Source organism: Bemisia tabaci, chromosome 4 (assembly GCF_918797505.1).
Source record: "Bemisia tabaci chromosome 4, PGI_BMITA_v3".
Lineage (NCBI taxonomy): Eukaryota > Metazoa > Arthropoda > Insecta > Hemiptera > Aleyrodidae > Bemisia > Bemisia tabaci.
Window position 1 is genome coordinate 36472005 of NC_092796.1, and position 16428 is coordinate 36488432.

Here is a 16428-nt window from a genome sequence, read left to right on the forward strand (position 1 = left end):
TTTGAGTCCGGGCGGATAGAAATTTTGGTCTCCAAGAACACAGGGTAGCATTAATTCCATGATTTCCTATGTATTTTTTTGGCGCTGAATCCGAATTTGGCCATTTCATAACAAAATTGTCACCAAGAAGTTGCCGAATTTGGCAAAAATGGCTTAAAATCGGCCTTTTTGGCGGATTATGGACAGTGACTTGCCAGGAGTTGATCAGACGACAAAATTGGTTAATCCATAGTTAAAACTCGTCGAACTTTCTAATGGATGCAAATGGATTAAAACTAAAGATTGCGTGCCTTTTGGTTTTTTCCCCTCTTTTATTCATTTTTGCAGTTTTTTTCGGCACAACTGCGACTCATTGAAATTAATGTCGCTTGGAAAAGGTTTCAGAAATATTTGTCACGTTTTAAAAATATAAATGTTTTCATGTTTTCAAACATGTGAATTCAAAATATTTCTTATTAAGCTATTGAACGTCTTGTGTCATTATCTAAGCTACCCCCAATTTCAAGGAACAAAAAACTACAAATTTCTTCATATTTACACAATTCGTTTTATATTCATACATCACAGTTTCATTCACAGTGTTTTGTAATACATTGATAGTTATAAAAACGCAATTCAAATGTATGCATTGTTGCAAAAGCACATTGTTACTGAGGCAAGTAACCACAAAATGTGATAGTTTTTTCAGTTTTCCATTAATCGACGATCACCAAAAACCAAGTGGATAATTACATATGGATGGTCAAAGTTGGAAACCACATGTTTTCATTGCGACGTTTCAAAATTTCCACCTCTCTTTTATTTTTTAGTAGATAAACAAGCCAACTTCATGGCTTGAAATTTACAAAGAATACTTTTCAGATATCGAAAAAAAATTTAAGAAGTTTTCAAAAAATTATTTTGACTATAGTTTTCTAAAGAAAAAATAAATTATGAAAGAAAGTCTGCAACGTCGGAAACAGATATACGTGGTTCTGCAATTTAGCCATCGATACATGGCAGTCTTGCAAAGACTCCAAGACTATGGGAGTCATTATTTGGGTCAAGATAATACTTCGTGTTGCGTTAACTTTTTTTCAAACACTGCCCTACTGAGAACGATACTACTAACTAACTAACTTACTAACTCACTCACTAACTAACTAGCTAACTAACTAACTAACTTACTAACTCACTAACTAACTAACTAGCTAACTAACTAACTACATAACTAAAGCACTAACTAACTATAAACTAATTGACTCTACTAGCCACTATCTAACTCACTTAATTAGATTACAACATAGTGGCAATGTAGCATTGACTGAAATGAACACTGGTTTATTCTTGTGTGATTTTAAGTCCCTCAGCAATTTATTTTGGACCCTTGAGACGAAAAATTTATTCTTATAATACTTTTAAACACGAAAAGTTATATATTTTTATTCCATTTTTGTTAGTCAAGTGTTTTCAACTCTTGTTTTATTTAAACGTTGTAAAAGTTGCCATAATGTTAAAAAAACTTGCTTTCCGAAAATTCTATTGGCTGAAACGTATAGCGTAATCGTGGATATTTTGAAAATTTTACACCACCACAAAATTCCCACTCTGTCTCAAATACTAATGAAATACCCTCACATAAGCCTAGGCTGCAGTATAAATCTCTTAAATATTAGGTTATCACAGTTAGAGGTATCTAGACGTTCAGCTATTAAAGGGTTAAAGCTAATTTATTCATAGTTAATCCTGAGGGATTCTGAAGTATAACTAAAAGTAATGCGCCGGACAGTGTTTTTGCATCGACATTTATAACATGAAATAGGAACATACTGATGGTGCAAGTCCGCAATCACGTGTCGTATCTCTCTTGCGGCGTTTCAAAATCTCCACTCCTCCTCCACTTCTCCTGAGGAGAGCAAATCGTCATCACCTCTTGAGTTTTTCGCAGAATTTTCTTGGCACAGAAAAGAAAAATCACTGCAGTTTTTAGCGAGTGCCGTTGAGTAGTTTTCCTTTTGAAAACTAAAATATGACAGAAAGTCAGCAACGTCGCCAACCCAGAATGCGTGGTTGCGGACTGACACCGTCGATATTCTTTATGTTTCATATTCCAAGTTTGGGATGAGTTTGGATAACTTCAGGAACCATCCAAATTAATCTGATGGGTAACTTAATTTTTAAGGAAGGACTTCAATTTTTTTCTCGTGTGCCCACACGAAATTTTTAGTTAGCGGGCTATAAGAAATTTTACTGGCAATTTTTATGAGGGCACTCTGGATGCAAAGAGAAATTGTAAAATATCTCACGAATTAATGATGATTATCCATGATCGATATTTTCCCATTTGAAACTGTGGTAAAGAATCGATTATTATGATTTCGTTGCGAACACCCCTGTTCATCGATACTTTTCCAGACGTTAAAATAGCGGATCAATCGATAAATCGCAAAAGACGCGACGCTACTGCCTATATTACGTTGCAGCACAGTATATGGTACATAGTTTACTTTATATCATGGTGTCACACTGATCCAGCAACTCTCTTATTGGTTTCATCCATAATCTTTACCGTAGTTAGTGAGGTTCTCTCTTCGTCAGTTAGTGATCTCATGCTAGCGTAAAATATGGTGATGAAATAATCTCTGATGCTTTGAGGCACAATCCTGCAACAAATGAAGGGAATCGTCGTATTACATATACATACTAATCATACGTATATCCACTGCAGAAGTAGAGAGAAAGAGACGAGAGTGACAAAATTCATAATTATTTTTACATAATCTTCTTCTTCACTTAAAACTCAAGGTTAGTGACTTAAAAACCATCTTTTCTATCCGCACAATGATCATTGCAAAGGTAAATCTGTATGAAATTAAGAAATGATAAATACCTGCACAATAATTGAAGGGCTTGGAGGACAAGGCGCGTATAGGTACAGTTTTGCTGTTTCAAGATAAAGTTTCAAAATTATATGGAGCCCCATGGCAGAAAGGAAGCTTAAACTCACTTTTTAATGCTTTAAAGTTGGATTTTAGTTGTGAATTTTTAACAGAATATACTATCAAACTAGTTTTAGTTGAGTTTATCAATACCTCAATTTTTTCAAAAACTGTACTTATTCGTCTTGTCCTCCAAGCCTCTCAATTGTATTCTCAGTCTCCTGGGGCCGAATTTTGCCAGTGCTTTTGCACCGAATTTAAGCATCCATCGATGCGTTGATACTGCACCATCACCCGCCAGTCTATCCACGCTAGGACGGAATTTCAGAGCAGTCGCAAAGCGTGATAAGAGCAACTGTGCCTAAGTTACTTCATTTTCCCCTTTAACATTTGGTACCTGGAAGTGGAGTTGGTATATGGTGTTTGCAGCATTTGTCACATATTCAGGTTCGATTCCCTAGGAGGTATCCCAAAGTTGTATGCTCTTTAGTAGGGATTGCTTCAGGCCGATTGTTCAACTTGTGCACGGTGGGGGGGGGGGGGGGGAGTTAGCGTAATACTAGCTGCAAGGGCCTAATCGAAAGAATAAAAATGGGAATAAAGCAAAAAGAATAAACTTACTTAAGCACCATGAAAGTGGGGTGGTGATACCATGGAATTGTGAACTCGAATTTGTTCTTTTGGATACCGTCGATTGCACTGCTTGCCGCATATTCTACGGAGATTGCTGGCATTCTGAAAAAAAAAATAAACTTTTTCAGTGGCAAGTTTCCAATTTTAAACAGAAAATATCATGAGAATATAGAAAAAGATCTGTGCTACGGTCTCCTCCCGATTAATATTAAAAAGGCACTTGGCTAAATCTTTCAAAAATATCAGACGAACTATTTGACAGTGTGTTGGTGTTGAGGCTCGTATTTTAAGAAGCTTTGGATCTCTCTTAGTCGGAATCTCCTTAAAATTTCCTTAATTATGGGAATTACAATGCATCAGGATTTTTCAGAAGATTTAAGGTTGAGACGTTGAAATTTTGGCCGAACACGCTTCTTTGACGCCTGGTCTTTGTATTTTATAAAGTATTCTCAACGAAGATTATGTCGGGAAGTCAGGCGGGCGCATAGGGAAATTATTTGTGATCCTCGGATCAAAAATCAAATTTTCCAATTTTTAGTTCTTACACTTTTCTTTTATTCAAATTGGAAGAAAAAAACGAAGATGAAACTTTTTTTACTTTCCTTAACTTACCTGAGATTCCACATCCTGGACATATCGGTTCCACTGTTGATGAAGTAGGGGCAGATGTTAGAGACCTGCACTTTGTTGTTTGGGATTTCCCTGAGTTCGTCTCGCAGAGATTGCATTAGGCCTAAAAATGGAAATTTCTGAGTTACGAGTAAGTAGATACTGTCATGTATTTCTATATAACGCCGCCGTGTCTTTTGTGCGCATAATTCCAATTTTTGCTTATTTTTGTTCTACATTTCACATAATTATTGACTATAAAGTTTTTGCGATGTCATTAGAATGTCATGAAGCGTTGTAAAAATTTTAAGGGTATCAGGATGGGCTGAAAACAAATAAAGGAAAAAAGGAATGAAGGGGAAAGAAGATCACTTATTTTCCAATCACAAAACTGATAAAAACATTTCGTTGATTAGGATTCCCCTCGTATGATTTTGATGAAGGATCATAACACGAGGGGGAAATAGAAAGTATCTCAAGAAACAGGAGGTCTTAGATTGGAGGGAATTGAAAAGGCGGACAGGGAAAAGCTGTCTTGAGTCTTGACAGCCCTTCAGGTAAAGAAGAAGATTGTTTTATCGCGCTAAGGATCGTTACGCTCCATATTTTCTCAAAGCAATTTTAGAATACTTAGATCCGGCAAAAAAGCGGTAGTACGGACGAACGGTTTTCCTCTGTTTTCTAGGGGTTAATTTTGAAGAAATCAGGATTTAAAATAAAGCTCAGAGCCTTTACAGCTCTGAATTTCACGGAAGCATTGGGGTTTCCAAGCACCAACGATTCGCAAAAAAATCTCAAAGCGAACACAATAGCTGCAATTTGAATTTCGGGCCGAGCGGCACCCTCCCCCCCCCCCCCCCCAGCCCTACTTACTACTTTTACTAGTCGTCTCTGATTGGCTGATTCGCCTGGTGCCCCCTTTCTGGGATTCTTACAGCAAATAACGCGGGGCTCATTTCTCATCAAAAATATATGATTCCGAAAACAATGAGTAATGTATACATCAGAGATTTCAGAAATCGATTCTCCAGATTTTTCTGAAGAGATTGATTGGTAATATATGACACTTTGTTATCAAATACACTGAACACTTTGACCTAGAATTTTGTTCTTTCAACTTGAAAAATGACACTTCAGTGTCATGAAATAATACATATCAGGTCGGACTGTTCGGTGTGTTTGAGAAAAAAATGTCATGCTTTATCCATCAATCTCTCCAAAAAAGTCGGGAGAAATGGAAAACTCCGACGTATACATTTTGCCTTGTCTTTGAGATATTTTCGATGAAAAATTAACTCCGTGTTATTTTCCATAAGGCCCGCAGAAAATGGGCAGCAGGCGCAGGCGGATCAGCCAATCCGAGAGTGGAGGTGCTACTCTGCCGGCCAATTATTTTGCGGGTCTTGTTTTCGTTTTGTAAAATCTATGATTTTTTTTTTTAAATAAACCCTGTATAACCATGAGTACTTACACGCAATGGGAGATTTGTACCGTGCGGTGAAATGTTGATAGAAGTAGTGAAAAGTTTCAACTTACCCGTAGTAGCCCATTTTGTTGCGATGTAAGCGGATCCGTTGGGACCGGCTCCTAGAGATGCCACAGAAGATATTGCTACGACATGACCATGGTTTCGCTTCAGCATCCCCGGTAGAAACTCGCGCATCATCTGCAAATACGAAAGACAGTAAAAAATACAGGAGGTTGCATTGTTAACTGTGCTGTAAATACTATTAGTAAATGTTTTGGAGAGGAAATACTTGTTGAATCCCTTTCTTTGGCAAATATTTCGCATTTAATGTCTGGGAAATTTTGCATAATTATTGAGTTGAAGGCGAAATACTTGTTGAGTATTCCCAGCGTAACTGTAGGTACATGGTCCTGCCTAGAGACAATATGTTATGGAGAGATCCTTTATGGATGCTTTCTTCAAAGTATAAATGTTGTTTCCGGAAGTCAAAACTCAGATTCACTTGATGATGACGGATAACCAAAGTTTTAGGAAATATATTCATATCAATTTTATGGCTGAAGGTAAATCACACTGATTTTAAAGAACTGGTACAATTTTTGTGAGTTTTAGGTGTACTCTCCTAAATTTTTCATTTTTTTATGGGGAATTCTGCAATTCTCACTCAAAATTTTACGAGTGTATTTTTTTAGAACGAGGAAAATTCACAAAAAGGTCCAAGGCTCTGTGCACTTATGGGATTTCTCTTAAAAATGTAATATATGAGAACCAGTGAGGTAAAATGAAATCCAGTGTGGCTACTTCTGATTGAATTCGTCCATATCGATGGCCAAAATGCGAAACCACATATCTCTGTCTGCAACATTGTAGACTTCCTGTCATATTTTATTAAATTTTTGGAAAACTATTCAGCGCAACTTTTAAATTGCCTTAATTTGTTCTCTATATTGGTAGAATATTCTATAAAAATTTGAAGCTATAAGGTTGGCTTGTTTTTCTTAGGAAAAATAAAATAGGAACGAAAATGTTGAAACATCGCAATGGAGGTATAGGTAATTTCGCACTTAAGCCGTCTATTTACGAGGGGAAGTCGACCAGCAAGTTACTTATTCAATACATCCTTTCATAAGATAGATAGAGATAGTTTGTAAAACACGTTAACAAGCCACTACTCTCAGTTTTCCAACACGCGACCGACAGGAACCTGAATTCAGTCCGATAAGACTCGACTTGTAATTATGGGGTTGTACATAGCTTGATTACCCCAAATTACGTAACGCCCTTCATTACCCTAAATTTTGTAACGCACTTCATTATCCCAAATTTCGTAACGCACTTTTTTGGCGTTTTTGACCCCTCCCCCTAGTAACACTTTTGTGGCGTAGGTAACAAAACTTTATCACGTAAAAGAAAATATCCCTGCTAAAAATGGTGAGTACAAATGAGTAGAAAATCAAAGTCATATGAATAGAATTTCAATTCATATGAATAGAATTTCAATTCATATGAATAGAATTTCAACTCATATGAATAGAATTTAACTCATATAAGCAGAATTTCTCTATTCACTTTTCGCCAACTCATATGACTTGAGATTTCAACTCACATGAGTTCAGCGTTGAATCTACCGTGTCCGATATCTCAGGAACTAGTCACCGCCTCAAAAAAAGTATATGAACAAAATGTTCTTATTTTTCAAATTTACATGGTATGACGATGTCTCCTGGTCAAAAACACCACTTCGGAAAAATGAAAAAAATTGAATTCATACGAGTTGAACTTTTCTACTCTTATGAGTAGAATATTCTAATGATATGAGTAGGATTTCTACTCATATAAGCAGGAAATTCTACTCATGTGAGTCGGCGAATTCTGAATAGCCTACTCATCATTTTTAGCAGGGACGGCGTAACGCTCTTCTTGACCCCCTCCCCGCTGGAGCGGTACGTCAGTGAAAGGTGAAAATATATCCTCACCATGAAATGACTCATGATATTGACTCTGAACATGCCATCGATCTCCTTGTCCTTGTGCTCGTGGACCTTGACCCCGCTGAAGACGAGGGCAGCGTTGTTGAGGAGGATGTCAACTCGTTGGAAATCGGCCAGGACCCGTTGCGCCAGGGCCGAAATGTCCTCGGAGATCCCCAGGTTGGCCACGTAGGCCTTGGCCACGTCGCCGTGTCTCACGTTGATCTCATTGGCCACTTTGGTGACGGTCTCCTCCTTGATGTCCACCAGAGCCAACTTACATCCCTTCTTCGCCATCTGCATCGCCAGCTCCTTGCCCAACCCGTTCCCGGCCCCCGTAATCTGTTCGAAAATCACCATAGAGAACATAGAGTCGTAATGTAAGTGGGAGAGCTGGCGCCATGTTCTGCTCGACGAATTCCGAGCCCGGTGTGCGCCGAGTTCGGGTCGCTTTTTCGATACATTTTCGATCCAAAATGGCGGTGTGGAATACGTGGTAATTCCTATCTCCTTTGTTGTGTTGTTGTTGTTGTTGTTGTTGTTGTTGTTGTTGTTGTTGTTGTTGTTGTTGTTGTTGTGTTGTTGTTGTTGTTGTCATCGGATGGTCGGGTACCCGTGTATCGCAAACAATCGATTATGTATCGAAAAAGTGACCCGGCGTCACACAGGAGTCTCGGAATTCGGGACATGGAAAATGCTTAAAAGTGGCGCCAGCTCTCCCACTTACATTACGACTCTATGTACTCTATATGAAAATCACACATGTAGAAGAATTGGATTTACTTTAGCTATTGGGAACTTTAATCTCTAGTTCGGTCTGGAAACAACGTATGTTCTATTTTCCCCCTGTGCACATCCGCGTTTTTCCGGATGAGCCAGAAATTGTAGTTCCTAACTGCAAAATGAAGTCAGGTTGGACCGAGTTTATCAGAAAGGAATCAACTCACATTTTCGAAAAAATTGATTTAAGAATGGTTTTGAGTACCACTAGCCGTATACTTTCTCCTGCCAAAAACTAAAAGGCAAAAAACAGAAGTTAGTGCGTCAAAAGAGGGGTTAAAGTTTAATTCCTACATTGAGCCTTATGCAGAAATAAAAATTCAAAGTCCATCATCTAAGTTTTAACTTGATGTGGGTTGGTTCCTTTCTGGTGAACGCGGTCCAATTCACTGTTGGTGCAATGGACAGTAAGCGATATGCATATGGGGGAACGTCCGGAAAGAACATCAGGCAATGGGTCACTTATAACATTGTGTTTTTTTATTTGATATTCTGAAAATATGCCAGGTGAGTAGATAGCGTGGTGATGTATAACGTATTTTTGAAGCCAAAATTCCGGACAAGCTCGCTTTTAAAAAGTCCATTAAGTCTCGAAGGGATTTTAAACACGCCGGAATGGGGAAGAAGTGATGGAAATGTTGCACTGCGACTGTCAAATTGCTATCTCCTCTCATTCTCTACTGATAGAGAACTCCAATACTGAGCTTATTATTTCGTTCAATCGGGGTATTTTTCCATGTAAGGCGATAACTGCCTATAGTTAATAATTTAGAGAATTCAAAGAGAGAAGAATACAAAAAGCAGTAAAAAATCAACTTCTTTGCCTTCTACACGGGCGGAGAGTTTGAATTTTCTGATTTTAATGAAAACTATAAAATTTAATTTTACCTGAATAAGTTGATTTTGAACGTGTTTACTGTATGTATGGAATTTTGATGAAGCAACTTATCCTCAGATGCTTTAATTATTATACCCTTTACGGTAGATCACTATTCTGAAAATATGAATCATGCATAAAAAAATAAGTTACAGTTACCAAAACGACTTCATCCTTTAACGATTTCCTTCTTGAGGGCAGTATTGCCATCAGCACAGCCCAAAGAAACATGGGTATCACCGCTATCTGGAACCATATTACTTGGAACACCAACTTAATGAAATCCTTCGGCAGTCTCTGCTGGATGCCCATATTTTTCGTTGCTGTCCTCCGCGCGTGAAAACTACACAGATTCAACGAGTGAGGAACATTAATGCTCGAAAAAAGAGAGAAAAAATAATGAATTTTGAAACATTAACCATAAGTAATGGTATCTCTAAGGGAAGAGTCTGTGCGATGGACAATAATTTGACAACCAAGAATACGACCTTAACTTTTTGCCCTGAATAGTATACTGCCGTGCTAAGGAAGAACACCGTATGAACATTCGAGAGTTGCCAAATTTCCTTCGATAAAATGTTTATTTTTTTTTAGAAAAATTATGAATATTTCTCCTTTAAATTTTCGGAATCTTTAGGTAAAATTGGGAGGAAAATATTCATAAATTTACCAGGAAATTCGCATTTTATCGAAGGAAATTTGGCAACGCCTGAGGGTTCATCACGGCAGCATGGGCTTAGGACGCTTAGGTAGTATGAATATGATACATTTTCCCTCTAAAATGTATCCCTTCCATGCCTATGATCTTGTATGTATCCGAATCATAAATGACAGTAGTGCCTTCATTTCTCGATCAAGCTATTTACATTATTCAAAATCAGTGATCAGCTTCTCGTTGGTCGGACATTTACTCAGAGTCAAAGATTTCAAGAGGCATGATGAATTCTAAATCGAAGAATTCATTCGGCGAGTAGTCTGAGTGAGGGCATTTTACAGTTGATAATGATGTGACTGTAAAATTAAATTTTTCATTTTTCTCATCTTTGAGAAGCTGAGCTTTTCCCCCTTTCCCACTGTCTCCTCTTTTTTACTAGAATTTATCTTTTTGAATTTTAGCAAGTGGGATTAAGGTTGCAACGCGATTGGATAGCCGCGCGGAAATGATTCGAGCATGGAATTTCCACGTTCAAATTACAATACGCGGGTTGAATAATCAGGGCGACAACTTTTTCTGGGTGGATTTAAAGTCGGTACTCTCGTTATGATAATTTTTTTCTAATTTTCATTTCATTCGAGAGAGACCGGACGAATCATAAATTATTTTCTCTCAAATTAAATTCTGGTTTCTGATAGCCATAAGCCTCTTTCTACTTCTTTAAAAATTCCTCCGAGATTCAAGTCTATGCCACTCTCTCTTTCTTTCTTCCTGTCTTTGTTCCATAGGCGAGGCGTGAATGATCGACCATCGATATTTCCCCATGTGCAACAGTGCTTAAGAGTCGATTACTGAGACGTTCGTTGCGAACACCCTATTTATCGATCATTTTCCATTGGTTTAAAAGGCAGATCAATCGATACGTCACAAAGCACGTCATGTCACTGGTCTGCCCACCACCTTTTTTTCATCGGCTGTAGCGTACGTCGATAAAAATGTTCTCCGACGATGCCGAAACTCTCGGTTTCGTGGTGAGGACACATAGAGTACATAGAGTCGTAATGTAAGTGGGTGAGCTGGCGCCACTTTTAAGCATTTTCCAGGTCCCGAATTCCGAGACTCCTGTGTGACGCCGGGTCACTTTTTCGATACATAATCGATTGTTTGCGATACACGAGTACCCGGCCATCCGATGTCATTCCAATGTAAACAAAGAAGATAGGAATCACCACGTATTCCACACCGCCATTTTGGATCGAACATGTATCGAAAAGGTGACCCGAACTCGGCGCACACCGGGCTCGAAACTTGTCGAGCAGAACATGGCGCCAGCTCTCCCATTTACATTACGACTCTACTCTATGTGAGGACAGTGCTAATAAAGCAAAAGACGAATCTCAGATCTCTTTAAAATTTCCACTCATATTGGTTATTTCCATATAATATCTCCACAGGAATTCACTGCGAAGAGGGTTGCGTCCAGACGTATCCTTTAATTTTCTTTGGAGCCCCTCCTCCCCTCTAATCCGACCTCACTGTATGGGATAAATAATGCTCTTACCTATTCCACCGTGAGGTAGGACTCCAGTGTTTCTTTCATTCGCAAATTCCCATCGACCAATTTTTCAACTTTGACCAACCACACGGAATGGGGGTCACGTGGACGGGAGAAACAGTTCGGCGGACTGATTGTTGAAATTGGTAGACAAAGCTATAGACAAAGAAGACACGGGGACTATGAAGCAATCCAATTGGTTGAAATGTGTGGTTCTTCTAGACTAGGGGGAAAATGATGGACTAACTATATGGTCTCTCGTGAGTTGCCGTGAGTTAGTCTATTACCTACCTCCTTTGTCCATTGCAACCACCCGCTTCCACAAAAAGGATCCCTTCATATCTCTATTGTCTCCTTTGTCTATAACTTTGTCTAGCAGGAATCAGCCCGCAGGAGAGCAGTTTTTGGTAAAAATTGATTGGAAACTGGAAATAGCGTTGTGTTGTTGAATGTAATTTATGGCATCTCAAAGACAAACTATGAGCGTGGTTTAGATAATTTTGGTATTAATAATAGATGGTGTAGAATTACATTACAATCTAAAAAATGAGTGTTCAAAATGTGGCAGATAACAAATACAAATACAGTCGTATCCGAGTAATGACAGTCTCGGAAGGGAATTAAAAATAGACCATTGTTTTCGGAAAAACTTTATTTTTGGAAAAGCTGTAACGAGAAATGACTGATCGGGACTTGGAGAAATGAACGTTGTTTCCAGAGAACCGTTCTTTTGAGAAACGTTGTCATTAGATACGACTGTAGCTTTTTTTCTCAAAATTGCCTTTCTGGGACTGCATACCTCAATTTGCCTTTATTTTAATTTTTTGACATTTTTTTGGATACTTTAGTGCTGCACACACTAAAGTCGTATCTTTACTTCAAGTTCGAATTTTTCCCCACGACGGTTCCGTTTTCCGTTGACTTGAAAATTTGTCAAGTTTTTACCTTATAACATCCAACGAACTACACCTCTAGAATGGCCGACCAGTGTTAGAGACCCGGAACGTTTTGAAGTTGATATAGGTTAGGTTTACTTGGGCTCACACAACAGGCTGCCATCTAAACCCATGTCAGACGCTGCCCACATTTTGCCGAATATTGTTGAATAAAGTGATAGCAATGAAAAGATTGCATAATAATCGCACCTCCTAAGGTTTTCTTAACTCAAAAAATAGGAACTTTGAAAGCAAACCTCAAAAAAAATGAAAGTTTACATAGGTTGAAATTTTCACATGTAATCCTTATGGGCAAGACGCAGCAGAAATGGAGATTGAGGTTAGCTATACTTGGGCTCCCACCCCCCTCCTGCCTTCAAAAACCGGCCCTTGCGCGTTACGCAGGTTTGCTATCTCGCGGCCATTCTAGAGGTGTAGTTCGTTGATAACATCCAGCTACAAAAAAAGCAATAGAAACGATAAACAGATGCCTCAATGCCTCATCAAGATTCAACAGAAGCCTCGAATCAGATGCGAAAAAACGGAAGTGATTTCAACAAAACGTTGTCTAATACATTTGCAGCGCACGTGTATCGTGCAAAGCATCAAGTCAAGGTTATTTTGAGCTATAGCTGGATTATCAGCTTGATGGATATTGTAAGCTATTTGGGGGAAGAAAGATACACTGACGGTAGAGATAGAAGCGGCTAGAATTACTCCCTCAAATTGAAGCAGCATTGGACGATGTGCGTAAAGAGGTGACATTTAGCCTGGAGGAATTTTTGAAGATTTCTGAAAATATACCTAGTGTATTGTAATTCAAGATGAACGAAACTAGATTCATCTCTTGACCATCCCAGTTATAACGTAAAGTAAAGACCTGACCGAGGGTAATTTTTCGAGATAATAAGTGCAAAACCACGAACCCTCACTTTAGTGTCTCAAAATGTTTGCTTATACTTTACTTTTTCGCAGAGAAACAAGCCAACTTTATACCTTGAAATTTATACACTACATTCTGGTATCGGAGGAGAGAAATCACGAAAATTTTCAATAAATTACGTTGAGCAGTCGTCCATCGAAAAAATAAAATTTGAAAAGAAGTCTGTAACGTCATAAATGGAGATACGTGGTTTCGCACTTTGGCCGTTGTTATTCATCCCCGGCATAACTGGAAGAACGACCCACTTTTTTTTACATTTAAGTACGGTTGTGCTTTCAGTTCATTAGCGTTAACTTATACGGAAAATATATCCTTTGCTCATCTTAAATTAGCGAGCATTATCAGCAACAGCCCTATAAATAGTTTATAAGTGGAAAAAATCATTATGGCTCTTTAAAAAGAAAGCTACTTATTCATTTTAAACCGCGTAACGTACCAGTTTTTGGCACCCTCTGCTTGATTGCGTAGTTGCACGAACTAAAATGAAAATAAATAAATCTGCTATAAGAAGTCTTTAGGCAAACTGCTTATTTGCACAAGATATCAGTTGTGCATTATCTTTTGCATATCGACGGTGAAAGTCGGCAATCACATAACTCGTTTGCGGTGTCTGAAAATCTCCGCCTCTACCTCATTTTTTTAAAGGAGAACAAATTGATATTATTTCTTGAAGTTTTTGCAGAATTTTCTTCGCATTGAGAAAAAAAATCATGACAGTTTTAAAGAATTGCCGTTGAGTAGTTTTCCATTTAAAAAATAAAGTATGACAGGAAGTCTGCGACGTCGCAAACCGAGTTATGTGATTGCCGACTTTCACCGTCGATATAGTTTCTTTGCAGGTGGTGAAGAAAAATGCTGCATGAACCCTCAGACGCTGTCAATTTTTTTTTGATAAAATAAGAATTTTCGGGGAAATCTGTAAATATTTTCCCTCCAATTTTTCAGAGAATTTAATATCCAACCACTGAAAATGTCAAGAAAAATATTCACAACTATCGCTCAATATCATTCTACAAAGATATCAAAATAAAATATAATCACCTACCTCCTCCGTCAGAGATGAGAAGAGAAAATCCAACGAGACTTAATGAACTCCAACACTAGGTTCGTGCTTACACGCGGAGCACAATCAACAAAATGAAAAGATGAGCAGAACTCCTGAACTTTTGACGGGTTTTACCCGCGACCCAGAGTGCAGATGCACGGGATCGGACAAGTTTCAGGTTATCAAATTTTTAAAATTAATGTACGGCGGGCGAGAGGATCGCATGACATTAATTTTGAATCTTGAATTCTGGTCCCGAGTTTTCTCAATAATCTATGTTAATTGAACGCCGCGCGTGAATCATGCCTCGACGGATCGATTATTAAATCATTATCGAATCGTTCCCTGTCTTAGCATTGCTAAGATAGGAAAATCCCTCGATAAATCGATAATCGATAGTATCGACCAAAGTAATTCGGTATTCGTTCAACAATGGATTCGCAGGTTCAGAACCTTCCGATACTAGTGGAGCTTATTGCATAGGCAATGCATCTTATTCTAACTCATTTGTAATTTAGAATAGTCGATTTTAAAACCGAACATGCACATTATCTAATGAGCCTCAGAATTTACGCATTCTTATGGAGTCAACAGCTTATGAGGCAATGGAATTGTGAGGTTTTAACATCCACAGATTCTTTCATGAGCGGTCTTTTTTTCCTGACCGCGTATTCGGGCGAGAACTAGCTTCTCGGACGAAAGAACGTAACTACATTCCAGCGTTGCAGAAATTCCAAATATAAATTTTAGCTTTGCCAGAAAACCAAAGAACGTTTCTAACTTATAAATGTTTTGTGAGTTTCCTTCTGCTTGCACGCAAAAAGTAACAGCATCTGTATTATACAGCTACAAGCAAAATCTTGGAAGCACTATTTCTGACGTACTGCCGGACCGATAAGGATGATCTTTACATGTATGTCATCTGTAGTAGATGTACATGTACAAAAAATTATGAAACCCCGAACTGTTAATGTTGTAGAGCTTTTAAAGTTCATGTCACTTAAGTCCAATGTTAATAGCGTGAGAGATATGTCGTTTCCGCTAGAAACGTCAAGGTGTGGGATTCTAGACTCGAATAAACAACAAAACAATGGAAAAGCTCGTGAAGGGCTCCTCATTCGAAGAGTTGAGGAACGGTGCATCGCTCAGGGTTCAAGGTTCAAGGTCCAAGGTATAAGGTTTAACTCAATTTTTCCGGCTTTGATTTATGGCATTGGTCAATTTACTTGATTGCTGAATTTCTATTAATATTTACAGCAGATAAACAGCAGATACAAAGTGAGAAGGCAGGCGCTGCGTCGCGTCGGGACGGACCAAATATTATTAACTCTTAACGGTCGAAATCCGATTTTTTTTTTTAAATTAAGTATTTAAAAATAACATAATAAATGGAAATTTCTCCAGTAAGTGGACTGTGAAATTATGTACATCCAGCTATTCCTCATCATTTACAAATCTGAGTGTTACGTCAAAAATTTTGAAATCGATGCAGCTCGAACACAAAATGGTGTATTAAAATGGAAGAAAATTTTTGCCTATACATATGCGTATAGGGCCCGCGAAGCGGGCCTGAGGGCGCGAGGCGCCCTCCCGGGGGTTGGGTCGCGAGGCGCCCTCCCGGGGGTTGGGTCGCGAGGCGCCCTCCCGGGGGTTGGGCCGCGTAGCAATCAGGGAGCAGGGCCCCCTAGTTTTGTATAAACATTGTACAGTCATATCCTTTCAAAAAATTAAACAGCCCGACTCAATTTTTCAACCTTGAAGTTACGTTCATCGGTAAGGAAAGTGACAAATTGTCAATGGATGTCATTTATAAGTTAGAAACGCTCTTTGGTTTTCTGGTAAAGCTACAATTTACATGTGGAACTTGTGCAACGCTGAAATTTAGTTACGTTCTTTCGTCCGAGGAGCTAATGGATGAGGAAGCTCACTGGTTCACCTGCGACGTTTGAGGTGAAATTCTCGATTTGGACACGAACGCAAGAAAAATTTAAGTCAAGCTGAAAGTACTTTTAATAAAAGGCAGCCCAATTCGATTTCGAC

The 16428-nt window shown here is 38.5% G+C and overlaps 1 protein-coding gene across 1 annotated transcript; it reads right to left on the reverse strand.

The window, feature by feature from the left end:
* Window positions 1-507: 507 nt before the first annotated feature.
* On the reverse strand, window positions 508-14503 carry LOC109031447 (17-beta-hydroxysteroid dehydrogenase 13). Its single transcript, XM_072299772.1, has 7 exons — window positions 14389-14503; window positions 9415-9598; window positions 7605-7940; window positions 5697-5826; window positions 4164-4284; window positions 3540-3653; window positions 508-2642 (listed from the first exon to the last, which is right to left on the reverse strand). The coding sequence occupies exons 2-7, from the start codon at window positions 9565-9567 to the stop codon at window positions 2501-2503; spliced, it is 996 nt and encodes a 331-aa protein (XP_072155873.1). The 5' UTR covers window positions 9568-9598; window positions 14389-14503; the 3' UTR covers window positions 508-2500.
* Window positions 14504-16428: the final 1925 nt, after the last annotated feature.

What these genes read in the sequence shown, in the direction of transcription:
- LOC109031447 (XM_072299772.1), bottom strand. Translation starts at nt 9,567, where the DNA reads ATGGGCATCCAGCAGAGACTGCCGAAGGATTTCATTAAGTTGGTGTTC. An exon ending in ATATCATGAGTCATTTCATG is followed by an intron (nt 5,827 to 7,604) that starts GTGAGGATATAT and finishes TCGTATTTGCAG; the next exon opens with ATGATGCGCGAGTTTCTACC. An exon ending in TCCAGGATGTGGAATCTCAG is followed by an intron (nt 3,654 to 4,163) that starts GTAAGTTAAGGA and finishes TTTTTTTTTCAG; the next exon opens with AATGCCAGCAATCTCCGTAG.